The sequence below is a fragment of the Ranitomeya variabilis genome, chromosome 4 (genome assembly GCF_051348905.1).
Source record: "Ranitomeya variabilis isolate aRanVar5 chromosome 4, aRanVar5.hap1, whole genome shotgun sequence".
NCBI classification, from domain to species: Eukaryota; Metazoa; Chordata; class Amphibia; order Anura; family Dendrobatidae; genus Ranitomeya; species Ranitomeya variabilis.
Genome location: NC_135235.1, coordinates 624,972,774 through 624,989,368, shown reverse-complemented (window position 1 = coordinate 624,989,368; position 16,595 = coordinate 624,972,774). Strand labels below are relative to the sequence as shown.

General features: G+C 43.0%; 2 protein-coding genes across 7 annotated transcripts in view; one reads left to right on the top strand and one right to left on the bottom strand.

Moving 5' to 3' along the window:
- LOC143766127 (uncharacterized) overlaps nt 1-3,882 on the top strand; it is a 114,550-nt gene extending 110,668 nt beyond the window's left edge. For 5 of the 6 annotated variants that reach the window (XM_077253573.1, XM_077253571.1, XM_077253575.1 and 2 more), the window contains one exon: nt 1,675-3,882. In XM_077253573.1, the coding sequence (XP_077109688.1) occupies nt 1,718-2,839 (1,122 nt within the window). In that variant the 5' untranslated portion in view covers nt 1,675-1,717 and the 3' untranslated portion in view covers nt 2,840-3,882. The remainder of the gene's footprint in view (nt 1-1,674) is intronic. The other variant, XR_013213536.1, reaches the window with a different exon arrangement.
- A 1,281-nt stretch (nt 3,883-5,163) lies between these two features.
- Nucleotides 5,164-15,662, bottom strand: LOC143769267 (aquaporin-8-like). The gene is made up of 6 exons (XM_077257783.1): nt 15,593-15,662; nt 10,163-10,452; nt 8,758-8,884; nt 8,459-8,670; nt 8,196-8,330; nt 5,164-5,971 (listed from the first exon to the last, which is right to left on the bottom strand). Exons 2-6 carry the CDS (start codon nt 10,432-10,434, stop codon nt 5,929-5,931), a joined length of 789 nt encoding a protein of 262 aa, XP_077113898.1. The 5' UTR covers nt 10,435-10,452; nt 15,593-15,662; the 3' UTR covers nt 5,164-5,928.
- Nucleotides 15,663-16,595: the final 933 nt, after the last annotated feature.

Sequence of the window (16,595 nt, the reverse complement as noted above, 5' to 3'; positions counted from 1 at the left end):
CCCTTCCAGTGCGTCTCAAGCCTCTCATGTGTCAAGCCCTATCCCCGAACTACCAGACCCCAGTAGTTTCATTGCCCCTTCTCCTGCCACCTCTGCGTCGTCCACGGTTAGCCAGGCCTCAGTGCTTCACACTCCACGTTTACATCCCTCTACCCCAAGCCGGCGCAGTTAAATAACGTTTTTTGGTTGTAAAAAAATAAATACAATTTGATTTGCCCAAATTAGGTTTCGTTTATTGTATCTATCGCTGCCGGCAACACACACCGTGCGCCAACTAAGAAACTTCGCCACACACTTACTTTTTGGGCCACATCATATCTCCAGTAGTTATAAAAAAAAAAAAAGACTGCAGCTTTGTGTGTCTTTAGTATACAGATATGAGGTGGGCCAAAAAATATTACATGTATTATCTCCATAATCTCTTCTTTCTGCTTAGTCTGTGACTAGTGTGGCAGTCTGAAGAGAAAATGGTGGAAATACAGTGCAGACCTCTACTGAACAGGTCAGGTGTCAAAAAACTCATTAGTTGGGACACCTGACCTGGTGAGTATAGAACTGCCTTGTATAACCACCCATTTCTCTTCTTTATACATAATCTATTACACACAAATTGAAGGGACGATGGTGGTCACACACTACATATCTATGCTCACCTGCACAGGTGTGAGAAGTAGTGAATTCATGAAGCTTATATGTGCATCATGAATTCATTATTTCTGACACCTGACTTGATGAGTATAGATCTCTTTAGTGTGACAGTCATTGTCTCTTCAGTCTGTGTCCAATGGATAAAGCAGAACAGAATCAGGATGCAATGACGTCAACAAGCTTATCACTAAAGCAACATGGCTGCCATAACACTAGCAGTATGTGGTCAGTATTTTATATCAGTATTTGTAAGCCAAAACAAGGAGTGGAACAATTAGGCCGGGGACACACAAAACGTATAAAATAACGGTCCGTTTTTCACGGACGAGAATCGCACAAATTTTTCCAAAACAGTGATCCGTGTGCAGTGCGAGGATGCGATTTCCTCGCATCAAATGATCCTTTTGACATCCGTGTGACATCCGTATGGCATCCGTACTGCGATATTTTCTCGCAGGCTTGCAAAACCGACATCTAATGGATTTATGTGCTCAAATGTTCGTTAAAACATATATACAGTATGTGTGTGTGTGTATATATATATATATACTCCCTCGCAATTTTCTCCGCCAGAGTGGTAAAGCCGGTGACTGAGGGCAGATATTAATAGCCTAGAGAGGGTCCATGGTTATTGGTCCCCCTGGCTACAAACATCTGCCCCCAGCCACCCCAGAAAAGGCACATCTGGAAGATGTGCCTATTCTGGCACTTGGCCACTCTCTTCCCACTCCCGTGTAGCGGTGGGATATGGGGTAATGAAGGGTTAATGTCACCTTGCTATTGTAAGGTGACATTAAGCCAGATTAATAATGGAGAGGCGTCAATTATGACACCTATCCATTATTAATCCAATAGTACGAAATGGTTAATAAAACACACACACATTATTACAAAGTATTTTAATTAAATAAAGACAAAGGGTGTTGTAATATTTTATTAGACTCTTAATCCACCTGAAGACCCTCGTTCTGTAACAAAGGAAAAATAAAAAAACAACAATATCTCATACCTTCCATTTCATACTAGGACGGAGCACTGCGATGAGGACGAGGAATGCGAACGACAACTAATGGACAACAAACAGCTGGTGGTAAATATTTCATCTGTGGTTCTTTCTGATATTGAGATTAAGGTTTTGTCCAAGGGACTACCGTTTTGTCCATCCAATAGTCCAGACTGGTTTGGAGTGGAGGGTGATCTACAGACTTTTTTTAGGAGACTGAGATTATCGTCTTTTTTTTCCGACAAGGTTGATAAGCCAGAAATGGATGTGAATGATGGGAGGGGCTTCACTCTAAAGGAGGTGGGGTTATATAATAGGAGTAACTTTCAACCACCCAATAGAAATAATTTTGTGGAGTCATATATTGAACTTGTACAGAGGGATATTGAGAAAATGAGATCTAACTTTAGACCTGCTAGAACCCAAAATGTTACATCTAATGAAAGGTTGGCTATGAAAGCCCTGGCTGAAAATACCTTACTCACGATTAAACCAGCCGACAAGGGCGGGGCGGTAGTGGTGATGGACAGTACGAAATACAGGGCTGAGATCGTGCGCCAATTGGATGATGCCACAGTGTATGAAAAACTATCATGCAATCCGACTCTTCGATTTCAGAGGGAATTACAGCTTGTGGTCAGTGACTCATTTCGACGGGGACGCAATCTAAGAGATAGGTTGGTTAAATCTGATATTGGACCTTCAAAGTCTTTGGTGCAGAGAACCTTGAGCACAGCCAAACATGGGAATTTTCCTTGTTTGGGCTGTGCTTGTTGCAATAACATGCTAAAGGGGGAATTTTGTCATCATCCGCACACTGGCAAAAAGATTTTTCTGAAGGAGAGGTACACTTGTTCCTCCAGTTTTGTGGTGTATATGATTGTGTGCCCGTGTGGACTTACCTATGTGGGCGAGACAACCATGGAGGTAAGGGCCCGCATTAGCAAGCATAAGAGCACTGTGACAACGGGCCTCTCTGAGTTACCTGTTCCAAAACATTTTATTGAAAGTAGACATTCAGTGAACCAACTTAGGTTCAGGGTAATAGACAGTGTCCCGGTTCTCAGGAGGGGTGGTGATAGAATAAAAATTGTAAAAAAGAAGGAACTACGTTGGATTTATACATTGGGGTCGTTACAACCAAAGGGCCTGAATATTGACTTCAACTTTCATGCTTGTGCCTCTTAAGCAAGATAATATATGTCATGGGTCATTCATCAGTATTTGTTTTTAATAATTGACATCCATTAGGTATATGTATTTGATTGTCTTTTTTTTTTTTTTTTTTTCTTTAGATGGGATGGCTACAGTCGGTCGTCAAGAGGAATGGGATACCTGGGAATAATATCAAGATTGGTATTCACATATTGTTGTGTATTCTCCCCTGGTTCCCCTCCTTATGCCCCCCGACTGTTGCTTAAAATTGCATATTAATACTTTTTGTTAAGACAGGATGGTTTCTTTATATATGTGCGAGATAGGTTGTATTCCGGTTATCTCCAATTGGGGAATAATTATTCCTCCTGTAGAATCTGCCAGAGTTGCGGATGCTATGTTCGTCGCCTTGGTGATCGGCACTGCCCTGTGTCACATGATGCGGTGGGTGTGAAGTGGGCGGGCGGCATCGCTGGTTGGTCCGCATCGCGCTCTGAGGATGTGGACGTTTCCTGTTTGCGGTGCGCCTGCGCACTCGCATCGCCGCTGTCTGATGACCGGGACAGGACGCCGGATATTGACGTAAGTCTGTGGCGCTCACTAGGAGCTTGTTACGGCAATTCCAATTGGAGACATGGATGTGTCCGATTGTCCTGAGACCGTTGATAGGCGCCTGGATCTGCTTTGGTGGCGAACTTGGTGATATCTTATTGGCCCGAATCATGCCTGTGCCCTATGTGGATTGGTGGAGATCTCCATGACAACCTGAATGCATCAAGCGGATTGCACAGTATTTTGTTTACACTTATTATTTTGCATAGATTTAAAGTATTTTTGTATTTGATTATTATTGTATATACCAGCGATGGTTGGTTTTTAATGTATGGATGTCTGATGTCTGTTTTGTATATTGATATATTATTTATGTCTTGTGGGTGGCGGCCGGATGGTGATTGGTGCCCTGCGTGGTATCCACACTATTTAAGGCCGGCCCTTTTTACCTTTTGTATGCTTGAAAAAGACCTATTCAGGTCGAAACGTTGCTTTGATGGCATAATAAAGCTACCTCTTTTTAACTATTACACCTGGATGGAGCGCTGTGACCCTTTTGTTTGAAGCTGCTTTCAATAGTGACTACATCATTATAAATGGTTAACAGACTGTGGGGGCTCCCTCTTTATCCCAATTGGTGCCCTCAGATCATGATTGTGTGGTCCTGACGTTTGTGATTGGCAATTCATGACCTAATTCTGGGCTAAGAGTCTGACGGCTGTAACCTGTTCAGAAGTTAGAGGCATTTAGGTGGTAAAAATGCACATTGTCATTTCTGTCATGTCAGTTTGCATTAATTCCTAAAAAGCAACTGAAGGGTTAATAAACTACCTGACAGCAGTTTTCAATATGTCAGGGGGTGCTGTTTTTAAAATGGCATCACTTTGGGTGGTTACCAAATATATGGGCCCGCTAAAGGCACTTCAAACATGGCTAAGTCCCTAAAAAAAAAATTTTTGTAAATTTCTTAGAAAAAATGAAAAATTACTGCTACATTTTTAAACCTCCTAAAATGAAAACAAAATAAAAGAACATTTTACAAATGGTGCTGATGTAAAGCAGATATGTGGGAAATGTTATTTATGAATGTTTTGCTGTGGCATGACTGTGGATTAAAGGCATAAACAGTCAAAGTTTGAAAATTGCTAATTTTTTAACATTTTTCTCAAATTTCTGATATTTTCTGTAAATAAACACAAAACATATTGACCTAAATTTACCATTATCATAAAGTATAATGTGTTACGAAAAAACAATCTCAAAATCACTGGAATTTGTTGAAGCGTTTCAGAGTTATTACCACATAAAGTGACACTGGTCAGATTTCAAAAATTTGGCTCCGTCACTAAGGGGTTAATGTTTTGCGCCCATCAGTCCGTTTTGCTGCAGAGCCCGGTACAATTAAGATCCTCTGATACAAACCCGCGCTCACGGTGGTCGGGTAACCTGAGTGTGTTTTGAATTTTTGTGGTTTCCTCCCACACAAACATAAGAAGAGCAAGCAGATGTCTGTGCAGAACACAACCCGCACCCTGAATACACCATATTGTGCCGAACCATAACCATACCGAACATGTAAAAATGGAGTCTCCGATGGATGACCTCCTTACATGCCCCCATCCGCCTGAGATCCAGAATCTAGAATGATCATTTCCCAAAAGATTGTCTAGATTGGATGCAAATGTAACAAACCCTCAGCTGTGAGAAGTGTTAGGTAAATTAGAAAAAAACAAACAACTTGGAGCAAGAAAGTCAACAAATACCAAAAGTTTAAAAAATTATTTAAAAAAAAACAACACGCAAATGATGGGGGGACAAAGTTTATTAAAACATTTATAAGTGAAGATTGACGTACTGGGGTGTGAAAATCCAGCAGTTGAGGACTGGATGTAATAAGATAAGCTGCCACTTGGGGGAGCAAATTGCATACAGAATTTCACTGGTTTATTTATAATCAGTCAAATTGCTTTTATCTAGAATTATGAGGATTAACTTTTTTTTTTTTCCTGTAAACCCACATTTTTAACATTTTGCTGTTTCTTAGCTGATGTTTTTGCACAATTATTTTTTTCAAAATCTTCGACCACTTTTCTCAATTGGTGTAATAAAACAGTTTGCCAGCAGGTGGCAGTGTTGTATGTGAAATCTTTATTTGGCCATGGCTAACTAGCAGTAAGTTCTCAAAGTAGCTATGGTGCATGTGGCAAGACATTTTCTTTTTGCCCACTGACAGAACAAGAATGATGTTTCTTATTTTTATTGTTTATACAGTGAAACTATGAAAAAAAAATATTTTTTTATTTTCTGCCTCATATAGTCATCACTTCTCGCATTCCTATACTTTATTATGTTACTTTCATATTTTTGAAATGTAAAAAAAAAAGGAGATATTGGACATTTGTCATGTGACAACAATAATAGAAATGAGCGTCCGATATATTGTAATAATGGGTCGTAGGATGTGATCGGTTGCTTTACTATGAATGCCTGTTGCGTCCATCTGCTTTCTTTGACTTTTTGCCGGCTGGGAGATTGAGATGATTGCTGCCAGTTGTTTTTTTTTTTCTTTGTCATTTCAAGAGTAATCGATGGGACTTTCCTGCTAGAAGAAGCCTATAACAGACAAATGGAGACATCTCTCGTTATTTAGTGGTATTGTTTGCAGCAGCTCTCTATTTTATCTAGAAGAGAGGGGTCCTGTACGGACAAGGGTTGTCACACCGGGGCTAGTCGTGACATAGAAGTAAGCTTGTGATTGCTTGGAGACAAAATTAATGAACCTGTTTGTTGTGATCATCATTAGTAAAAACCATAAGGGAGAGAGGGAAGCTGCAGATCTGCACTTGATCAAGTTTAGAGGAGATCTCTATTGAGGGCATATAGGCAAAGGGTGTCCTTTCAGGGCCAGCCACAGCGTAGAGGTGTCCATGTGATTTCTTTGAGCCAAAATTAAAGCACCAGCTTGTTGTATTCGACCTCAGCCCTTTCAGCAGCTCATTTTCATTTTTGTGTTTCTGTTTTTTGCTCCCCTGCTTCCCAGAGCCATAATTTATTTTTCTGTCAATATGGCAATGTGAGGGCTTGTTTTTGCAGGATGAGTTGTACTTTTGAATGACTGGTTTTACCATATTGTGTGCTGGAAACCAGGAAAAAATTCCAAGTACAGTGAAATTGCAAAAAGTGCCATTCTACAACTGCTTTTCACCATGTTCTCCAGGTCATTTCGAGTTCATAGATACCAAACTTGTATAAGGTGTTTTCAATTTAAGTGGTGGAAAAAAAAATTAAATTTGTTGTGTCATTTTCCGAGACCTGTAGCGTCTCCATTTTTCATGATCTCCTCCAAGGGAAACTAGAAGCTGCGATCATCCTTTCGCTTGTGCTACATACAGCAGGGCTGCAGCCCTGCTCTATGTAGCAGAAATGCTCACTTGCTATGAAAGATGCTCATAGCTATCATAGCACTGACAACCACAGGGGTCTGCTGCAGACCCCGGGTTGTCAAGCCAGGCCATCGGCGACCCGGGCGCCGATGGGTGGGATTAGTGTCGCGCTTCCAGCGCAATCACATTAAATGCCGCTGTCAGAGATTGACAGCAGCATTTAACAGGTTAACAGCCGTAGGTGGATGGCGATTCCACCCGCGGCTGTTAGGGGCACATGTCAGTTGTTCAAATCAGCTGACATGTGCCGGGAAAGATGTGGGCACAGCGCCGGAGCTCACATCAAAGGGAGGGACACAACATGCGCAGTACATGTACAGCACATGTCGTGAAGGGTTAGAAAAAGCAATAACAGGAAGGGAGAGAGGGAAGATGCAGATGTGTACTTTATTTAATAGAGAGGAGAAACATAGTTTGATTATATGAATAAGGGGTGTCCTCCATGACACTAAGGTGACCATGTGATCGTTGGAGACAAAATTGATGCAGCAGCTTGTTGTGATCGACCTTAGAAAAAAGCAGTAAAGGGGAGAGAGGGAAGCTGCAGATCTGCACTTTATGTAATAAAGAGGAGATTCCTTGTTGGAGCATATTTGGTGTATAGGTGATCAATGACCATGTGATTGCTCGGAGACATGATTAATGACACGTTTGTTGTGCTCAACCTTAGCAAAAACAATATCTGGGAGGGAGAAAGCGATGCTGCAGAAATGCACTTTCTCTAATAGAGAGGAGATACCTAGTTTGGTTATATAGTTAAGGGGTGTCCCAAAAGGGCGTAAAGGTGAACATGTGAGTGGAGAAAATATTAATGTAATAGTCTATTGTGACCGATATTACCAAAAACAAGAAAGGGGACAGAGAATGGGAAGCTGCAGATCTCTATTTTATGCAGTAGAGTGGGGACGCCATGGGGACATGTGGACGGCAATGTGCCATCAAGGTTAACCATTGCATAGAGATAACTTTGGAGGCAAAATCAATTTGCCGGCCTGTTGTCACCAACATTAAAAAAATAAATAAAAATAAAGTGAAGGGTGAGAGAGAAGCTGCAGATTACTACAGTATGTTATCTAATTTTACCTAGTACCATGGGGGTCCTGAATGGAAACACATGGACAAAGGGTGTCCGCTCGGGTCAAGGCATGACACAGAAATGGCTATGTGATTGTTTAGGGATAAAATGAAGGCATCTGTTGGTTTAGGGAAAGATGGAAGCTGCAGATGATACAAAAATTAGATAGGGAGGGTAGGAACCTCTATGCATCTATCACTTTAGATTTTTTTTTCCTAACCCACATAAGCTGATTAGACAATCTCCTAAAGGGACAGAACCATCCCTGCAGTCCCTGACCAAGCTGTGACTGCACCAATAACCAAAGGAAACATCTTACCTGTATATGAGAGACACTATGACTGCCCCAGAGACAGGGCCCACCCAGTACACCCAGTGATAATCCCAGTAACCAGCTACGACTGCTGGGCCCAAAGCCCGTGATGGGTTCAAGCAGGAACCTGATATGGAGCCTCTGTAAGACACGAGGACAGGGTCACAGACACCACATTAGATCCTATTGACGTCCATATTCATCATAAATGCTGTCTAATCCATCATTGCTCACTATGGAGCATGAAAGTAACAAATCGGGACCCTCACCCAGTCAAAATTCCAGTTACAACAGTGAATCCAATAGAATAAGGTGCCAGAGGGGTCCGGCTACGCTCTCCCACAGCGCCCATCACTACAGCAAAAACCAGGAAAAAGCTGAAGACTATCTCCACTCCCACTGCTTTGCCCAGTGATGCCTCGCTGTCCAACATGCAGACCGCCCCTGTACGATTTAGATATGATGATTCATCTGCCAATCCCTGGAAGAAGCATGGAAACAATCAGTAAGAAAACAGTAATGAAAGAGGGTAAAACAAAAACGCCACAAGCAAAAAACATGTCTGTACCTTGGCCAACAAAGCTCCCAGCATTCCTCCGGCTAGTTGGCACACCCAGTAGGGTACTAGCAAAATGGGAGTCAGTCCTCCAGAAATTACTACACCTAGAGTGACGGCCGGATTGAAGTGTCCGCCACTATAAAAAAATAGAAAATATAAGAATTATCTATTAACTATAGAGCACCAATATACTGTACATATACCAACACGACTTTATACAAATGCTGCCCTACTCCTCCTACCTAGACTATTTATACATCTCGTTGGTATTTATGATATTCGGATGTGTCCTTACTTACGATTTCTATTGTCTCGAGTGGCCTGGGGCTTAACGATTGTGTCTGTATAAGGTGCAACCGAGCTGACATCAGCACCTATTTTGGCTGCATGTGTGTGAGAGGACATGCATTGAAATTTATTGCAGCGCAGAGACCCGCCGGCACCCTACACTGCGATACAAGCCATCGGCCAATCAGAGTTCAGCAGCTGATTGTGTTGTGCTAGTCATAGGGGGTGACACATGGCCATGACGTCATGCGCCACCCATGGCTGGCACGGCGAAATCAGCTGCCGGTCTCTGCGCCAGCTATGAAAGAGGATGCTGCATATTGGGGGTGGAGGAAGGTAAGAATTGTTTGCAGGTTTTTTAAGTGTGCTGGCAAAGAGCAGCAGAGCGAGGGACATTGTACTAGGAAGGGGCTCAGAATAGGGGATCATTATACCAGGAAGGGGCCTAGGATGAAAGACATTATTACTGTAAGGAGCCCAGGATGTGAGATATTATACCAGAAAGGGGCCAAGGATGGAAGACATCATACCAGGAAGATTGGGGATATTTTACCAGTAAGGGGCCCAGAATGCATGACATGATTGCTGGAAGATGCCTAGGATGGGGGACATTATACCAGGAAGGAGCCTAGGATGGGGGACATTATTTTTGGAAAGGGCCCAGGACATTATATCAAGAAGGGGCCCAGGATGGAGGACAATATTTCAGGAAGATACTTAGCATGGGTGACCTTATACCAAGAAGGGGCTCAGGAAGGAGGATATTATCACAGGAAGAGGCCCAGGATGGAAGACATCATTACACAAAGGGACCTAGGAGGTGCAACATTACTACAGGAAGGCTAGAGCTCTACAAGGGTCCATAATGTGACTAACATGCATGTGAGGGCCCAGATCCAAATTTTGCACTAGGGCCTATCGGAATTTAGCTATGCCACTGTGAGTGGCACAAGATGACCCGCTTTGAAAAAAACTTCAGTTAGGCGTTCTTTATGTTATATGTCTCTGAAACGGTTAGACACAGAGATATCTCCTCCTTTCCATCTTACTATTGCGTCATTGGTAGATTTTAAAGATATCGTTGTTACTTATTTCTTGGCTTGCCATATGGCACTGCGAAACTTGCCTTATGTTGCCAAGAACAGAGATGACAATGGCTAACGCAAGACCATGGGCAAGAGCCGGTAGCAGCGGTCCAGCCCCAGTAGGATTGACCAGCACTGAGAGACATCCGATGGAAATGAAGAGAACACATCCTAGAAGCTCCACAATACATGGCTGGACAAACTTTTCGAAGACATTGAGTTCATCCTTCTCTTCATCCTTCTCTGTCAAAGCCTCTCTCGATGTAGAGCCCATGTTCTGCAGCTCTGTCTCAAGAGTATAAGATTTAGCCATAACAGCACCTTACATCAGCTGTTGAGAAAATAGATGAAAAATAGATCAAGAAGGTGATCACAAAAGTTTGTCTTCTTCCTCCACCCAACTTTTGAACAAGTACAAAGCCCTCCTATTCACATTAAACTAATGAGAGTCCTGGAAAATTTATTGTCGGGGAACATATTGATGTCCGACTTTGGACTGCTGATCCGATTGTTCTGCTGGAGATATGCCTCTGCTGGCGTCAGCTCTTTCATAGAGAACGCAGGAGCGCTCAGCCAAATCTTTAGCTATATCGTATATACACTGCTCAAAAAAATAAAGGGAACACTAAAATACCACCACATTCTGGATATCACTGAATGAAATATTCCAGTTGCAAATCTTTATCTATTACATAGTGGTGGAATGCATTGAGAAAAAAAAAAACAACACAAAAATGATCAACATAAAAAACTGAATATCCCATGGAGGTCTGGATTTGGAATGATACTCAAAATGAAAGTGGAAAATCAAAATGCAGGCTGATAAAACTTTAGTTGACATACCATAAGACAAGAAAATTATGCTCAGTAGTGTATATTGCCTCCATGTGCCTGTATCACCTCCCTACAACGCCTGGGCATACTTCTGATGAGGCAGCGGATGTTCTTCTGAGGGATCTCCTCCCAGACCTTGGTTAAATCATCCTCCAACTCCTGGTCAGTCTGTGGTGCAACGTGACGTTGGTCGATGGAACAAGACATGAAGTCTTCTAGAATGTAAGTCCGCAAGGACTGGGTCCTCTCCCCTCTGTACCAGTCTGTCATTGTAAATTTGTTTACTGTAAACGATATCTATATCTCTGTACGTAACCCCTTTTCTCATGTACAGCACCATGGAATTAATGGTGCTATATAAATAAATAACTATAAGTCCCAGATGTACTGGATTGGAATCAGGTCTGGGGAAATGGGCGGGCCAGTCCATAGCTTCAATGCCTTCATCTTGCAGGAACTGCTGACAGACTGCAGCCACATGAGGTCTGGCATTGTCCTGCATAAGGAGGAACCCAGGGCCCAGTGCACCTGCATAAGGTCTCACAATGGGTCTGAGGATCTCATCTCGGTACCTAATGGCAGTCAGGGTACATCTGGCGAGCACATGGAGGGCTGTGCGGCCCCCCAAAGAAATGCCTCCCCACACCATTACTGACCCGGTGTGAAACCAGTCATGCTAGAGGATGTTGCAAGCAGCAGAATGTTCTCCATGGTGTCTCCAGACATGTCTGTCACATGTGCTCAGTGTGAACCTGCTCTCATCTGTGAAGAGAGCAGGGCACCAATGTCGAACCGGCCAACCTCTGTGTTCTCTGGCAAATGCCAATTGCCCTGCATTGGGTTGGGCTGTAAACACACCCATGTCAGGCCCTCATACCACCCTCATAGAGTCTGTTTCTGACAGTTTGAGCAACACATGAATGTTAGTGGCCTGCTGGATGTCATTTAGCAGGGCACTGGCACTGCTCCTCCTGTTTCTCTTTGCACAAAGGATAAGGTAGTGATCCTGCTACTGGGTTATTGCCCTCCTACAGCCTCCTCCACGTCTCCTGGTGTACCGGCCTGTCTCCTATTATCTGCTCCATGCTCTGGACACTACGCTGACAGACACAGCTATCCTTCTTGCCACAGCTCGCATAGATGTGCCATCCTAAATGAACTGCACTGCCTGTGGGTTATACGATAGACATCACCTTATGCTACTGTACCTCTAGGGGTGAGAGCAATGACTAAATGTGAAAGTGACCAAAACAACAGCCAAAAAGGATGATAACAGATAAATGGTCTGTGGTCACCCCTGCAGAACCACTTCTTTATAGGGGTTGTCTTGCTAATTGCCTATCATTTCTACCTGTTCTCTGTTCCATTTGCACAACAGCAGGAGAAATAAATTTGCAATCAGTGTTGCTTCATAACTGGTCAGGTTGTTTTTTAAAAAATGTGATTGACTTGGAATTATATTGTGTTGTTTAAGTGTTCCCTTTATTTTTTGAGCAGTGTTTATACCTGGTCATATGAACCAGATTTGAAGTTCTAGGCCAAATCTTGTGTAACAAATATAATGAAAAAATGACTTTCATGGTACAAACACAATGAGTTCAAGTTCAGAAAATTTGGCAATGCAATAACCATATCGGCAGTTGTGGCCTTTAGTCATGATTACTTCAGACAAAAAGTTAGACAAATTTCGGGTTCTTGCCGTCAAAATTGTTGGGATGTCAGCTGTTACTCCATATTCAGTACGTGCTCGGCTTGTGTTTTCAATGGGGAGAGGAGAAGAAGCCATATCCTGACCCTTCCCATGGTGATTAATATCTCCAGCAAGAACAAGGAAACAGACAGGGTGAAATTCAACATACCCAATTCTTTTTTCACCCAACAACTACTTCTGGGAGAGAGTTGAGACACCTCTACACACATTAGTGGGCGAGATTGACTGACTGACCCAAAAGAAGAAATTTGGGCAAGTAGGTACTAAAACAACTCAATTCTTAGCTATAAATTGGAATCATCCCTGGACAATGATAGAGGTTCCCAATATTTTTACCATGGTGAATTCTTTGTCTTCTCATGGAACCTGTCCTCTTAAGTCAAGCAGACTAGGTCTTCAAGGGTGGGCAAAGCAATCAATAATTACCATTGTGGAATTTTCAGTAATCAACCCTTGTCTTCTCAATAACCCTTGAACAAGTTCTAGGAAACTTCACGTTTATAAAAACCAAAACACTAGTTGGGTAACATTGATGGATGGAAAAAAAGTTTCCCTAGAGGGAAAATCTACTGCTAATCAAAGGTAGGACTTCAAATAAAAGCTTCTGAAATGACCATGTTCCCGGGTATAGGGATGAATTGAAATAGCCAAAATTAGGGAATCTTCCAGGAAAAAAAGATGCAACAGGATTGTAACTCTCCATAGCTTTGGAATCTCTTGCCCCTCTCACACATACCAAAGCTCGCAAAATCAACAAACAGCTCTGGTATACCAGCCTGACCAAAGAACTGAGGCGAGCTTCCAGGGCTGCTGAGCGGAGATGGAAAAGATCCCACTCCAACGAGCACTTCATCGCATTCAAACAGACCCTCACTACTTTCAAGACCACACTCGCCACAGCGAAACAAACCTACTTCTCATCTCTCACATCCTCCCTGTCTCACAACCCTAAACAGTTATTCAACACCTTCAATTCTCTCCTCCGTCCCCCAGCACCTCCTCCTTCCCCACTTATCTCAGCTGAAGACTTTGCCTCATTTTTCAAGCAGAAGATTGATAACATCAGAGACAGTTTTAGTTGACAACCCCCAGAGCCCTTCCTCCCAACTGCCCAGCCCTCCACCTCCAAAACCAACTTCTCCACCATTACAGAAGATCGACTCTCCACTCTACTCTCAAGATCGCATCTCACCACCTGTGCACTTGACCCGCTCCCATCCCACTTCATCCCAAACCTCGCCACAGTCGTCATCCCAACTCTAACCCATCTCTTCAACCTATCACTAACAACTGGTTTTCCCCTCAAGCTTTAAACATGCCTCAATCACACCTATCCTCAAAAAGCCCTCTCTTGACCCATCCTCTGTATCTAGCTATCGCCCTATATCACTTCTCCCCTATGCCTCACAACTATTGGAACAACACGTCCATCTTGAACTGTCCTCCCATATTTCTTCCTGCTCCCTCTTCGACTGCTTACAATCTGGCTTCCGGTCACACCACTCCACTGAAACTGCCCTAACTAAGGTCACCAATGACCTATTAACCACCAAGAGGAAGCAACACTACTATGTCCTCCTCCTCCTGGACCTGTGCTCTGCCTTTGACACAGTGGACCATTCCCTATTACTACATACCCTCTCATCCCTTGGCATCACAGACTTGGCCCTATCCTGGACCTTGTCATACCTAACAGACCGGATATACAGCATCTCCCACTCACACACCACCTTCTCATCTCGCCCCCTATCTGTCGGAGTCCCACAAGGTTCAGTTCTAGGGCCCCTGCTCTTCTCCATTTACTCCTTTGGCCTGGGACAGCTGATAGAATCTCACGGTTTTCAGTATCATCTCTATGCTGACGACACGCAGATCTACATCTCTGGACCAGATATCACCACCATACTAACCAGAATCCCTCAATGTCTGTCCGCTATTTCATCCTTCTTCTCTGCTAGATTTCTAAAACCTAACATGGACAAAACAGAATTCATCATCTTTCCCCCATCTTGCGCGACTCCCCCCAATAAACGTATCCATTACAGTAAACGGCTGCCCACTCTCCCCAATCCCACAAGCTCGCTGCCTCGGGGTAATCCTTGACACTGATCTCTCCTTCAAACCACATATCCAAGCCCTTTCCACTTACTGCCGCCTTCAACTCAAAAATATTTCACGGATCCGTACATTCCAAAACCAAGAATCTGCAAAAACCCTAGTCCATGCCCTCATCATCTCCCGCTTCGACTACTGTGGCCTCCCCTCTAACACTCTTGCACCCCTCCAATCTATTCTAAACTCTGCTGCCTGACTAATCCACCTGTCCCCCCGCTATTCCCCGGCCTCTCCCCTCTGTCAATCCCTTCACTGGCTCCCCATTACCCAGAGACTCCAGTACAAAACCCTAACCATGACATACAAAGCCATCCACAACCTGTTTCGTCCATACATCTGTGACCTCATCTCCCGGTACTTTCCTGCACGCAACCTCCGATCCTCACAAGATCTTCTCTACTCCCCTCTTATCTCCTCTTCCTACAATCGCATAAAAGATTTCTCTCACGCATCACCCCTACTCTGGAACTCTCTACCACAACATATCAGACTCTCGCCTATCATCGAAACCTTCAAAAAGAACCTGAAAACTCACCTCTTCCGACAAGCCTACAACCTGCAGTAACCACCGATCGACCAAACCGCTGCACGACCAGCTCTACCCTCGCCTACTGTATCCTCACCCATCCCTTGTAGATTGTGAGCCCTTGCGGGCAGGGTCCTCTCTCCTCCTGTACCAGTTGTGACCTGTATTGTTTAAGATTATTGTACTTGTTTTTATTATGTATACCCCTCCTCACATGTAAAGCGCCATGGAATAAATGGCGCTATAATAATAATAATAAAAAATATACAGTGATGATTAATTTACCTGTATAATCTGCAGCGACTCCTTTGCTCTATTGTGACAGCTCTGACTGTTGCCGTTTCTGGATTTTGAGTTTGATTTTCCAAAGTTCAACACCAAGTTAAAGGACAATGACCTCAAAAGCATCCAGACTTGAAAAAGACCTCAGAAAAATCATTCATTATTTGTTTTCCACTTTGACATCAGTTGAAAAACGGAAGATGGCACTGGTTGGTGAAACCTGTAACCTGTATATCGGCAAAAGTATTACTTAGTATTAATTTATTTATGCACTTCCACCTCTGCAGTCAAGTATGGAAAATTATAGTAGTTATGTTCTTGTACATAGTGGCAGTATTATAGTAGTTATATTTTGGTACATAGGGACAGTATTATAGTAGTTAGATTTTTATACATATGAATTTTATACTTTGACAATGAAAATGTTGATTTTAAATGTTTATTATTTAACATACAAGTGTCCACATTATTCTGATTATATGAAAATAGCCACCAATGAAAGTCTTGGAGAAGACTATTTAACTTATGATTTTGCCCTTAATTTAGATAATGACTAAGACCCTTGGTCGAAACGCGTTGATCGTTTCCAGGCTCTGAGCCAGTGTGTATACAGTGCTGGACACCGTATGTATGGATTATTTTAACTAATGTTCATTAAGTTAATTCTTACTTTTCCCACTCGCAGGACACACCTGTTTTTTTCGATTCATTACGGTTGCTTCGCTCTGGTGTCATGTCGGACGCTGTTCATACTAGGGCGTTTGACAGACAGCGGTAATTCCGCTTTTGTCCACTATGCGCTCAGTGGCATCGGCCAGATTTTATCTAGCTGGTCCGGGGTTTATTTAGCTGGTGCTCGGATTGGAAGCTGGGCCACGCCCACTGCCTTTAAATTGTTCTTCTGAACATTGGGCGTTGCCGATTATAGCTTCTGTCTTGTGCTTGGTTATCTCGGTCTGGAGTGGTGAGCTAGGAGTTGGAGTATCGAATCTGGTGGTGTATTTCC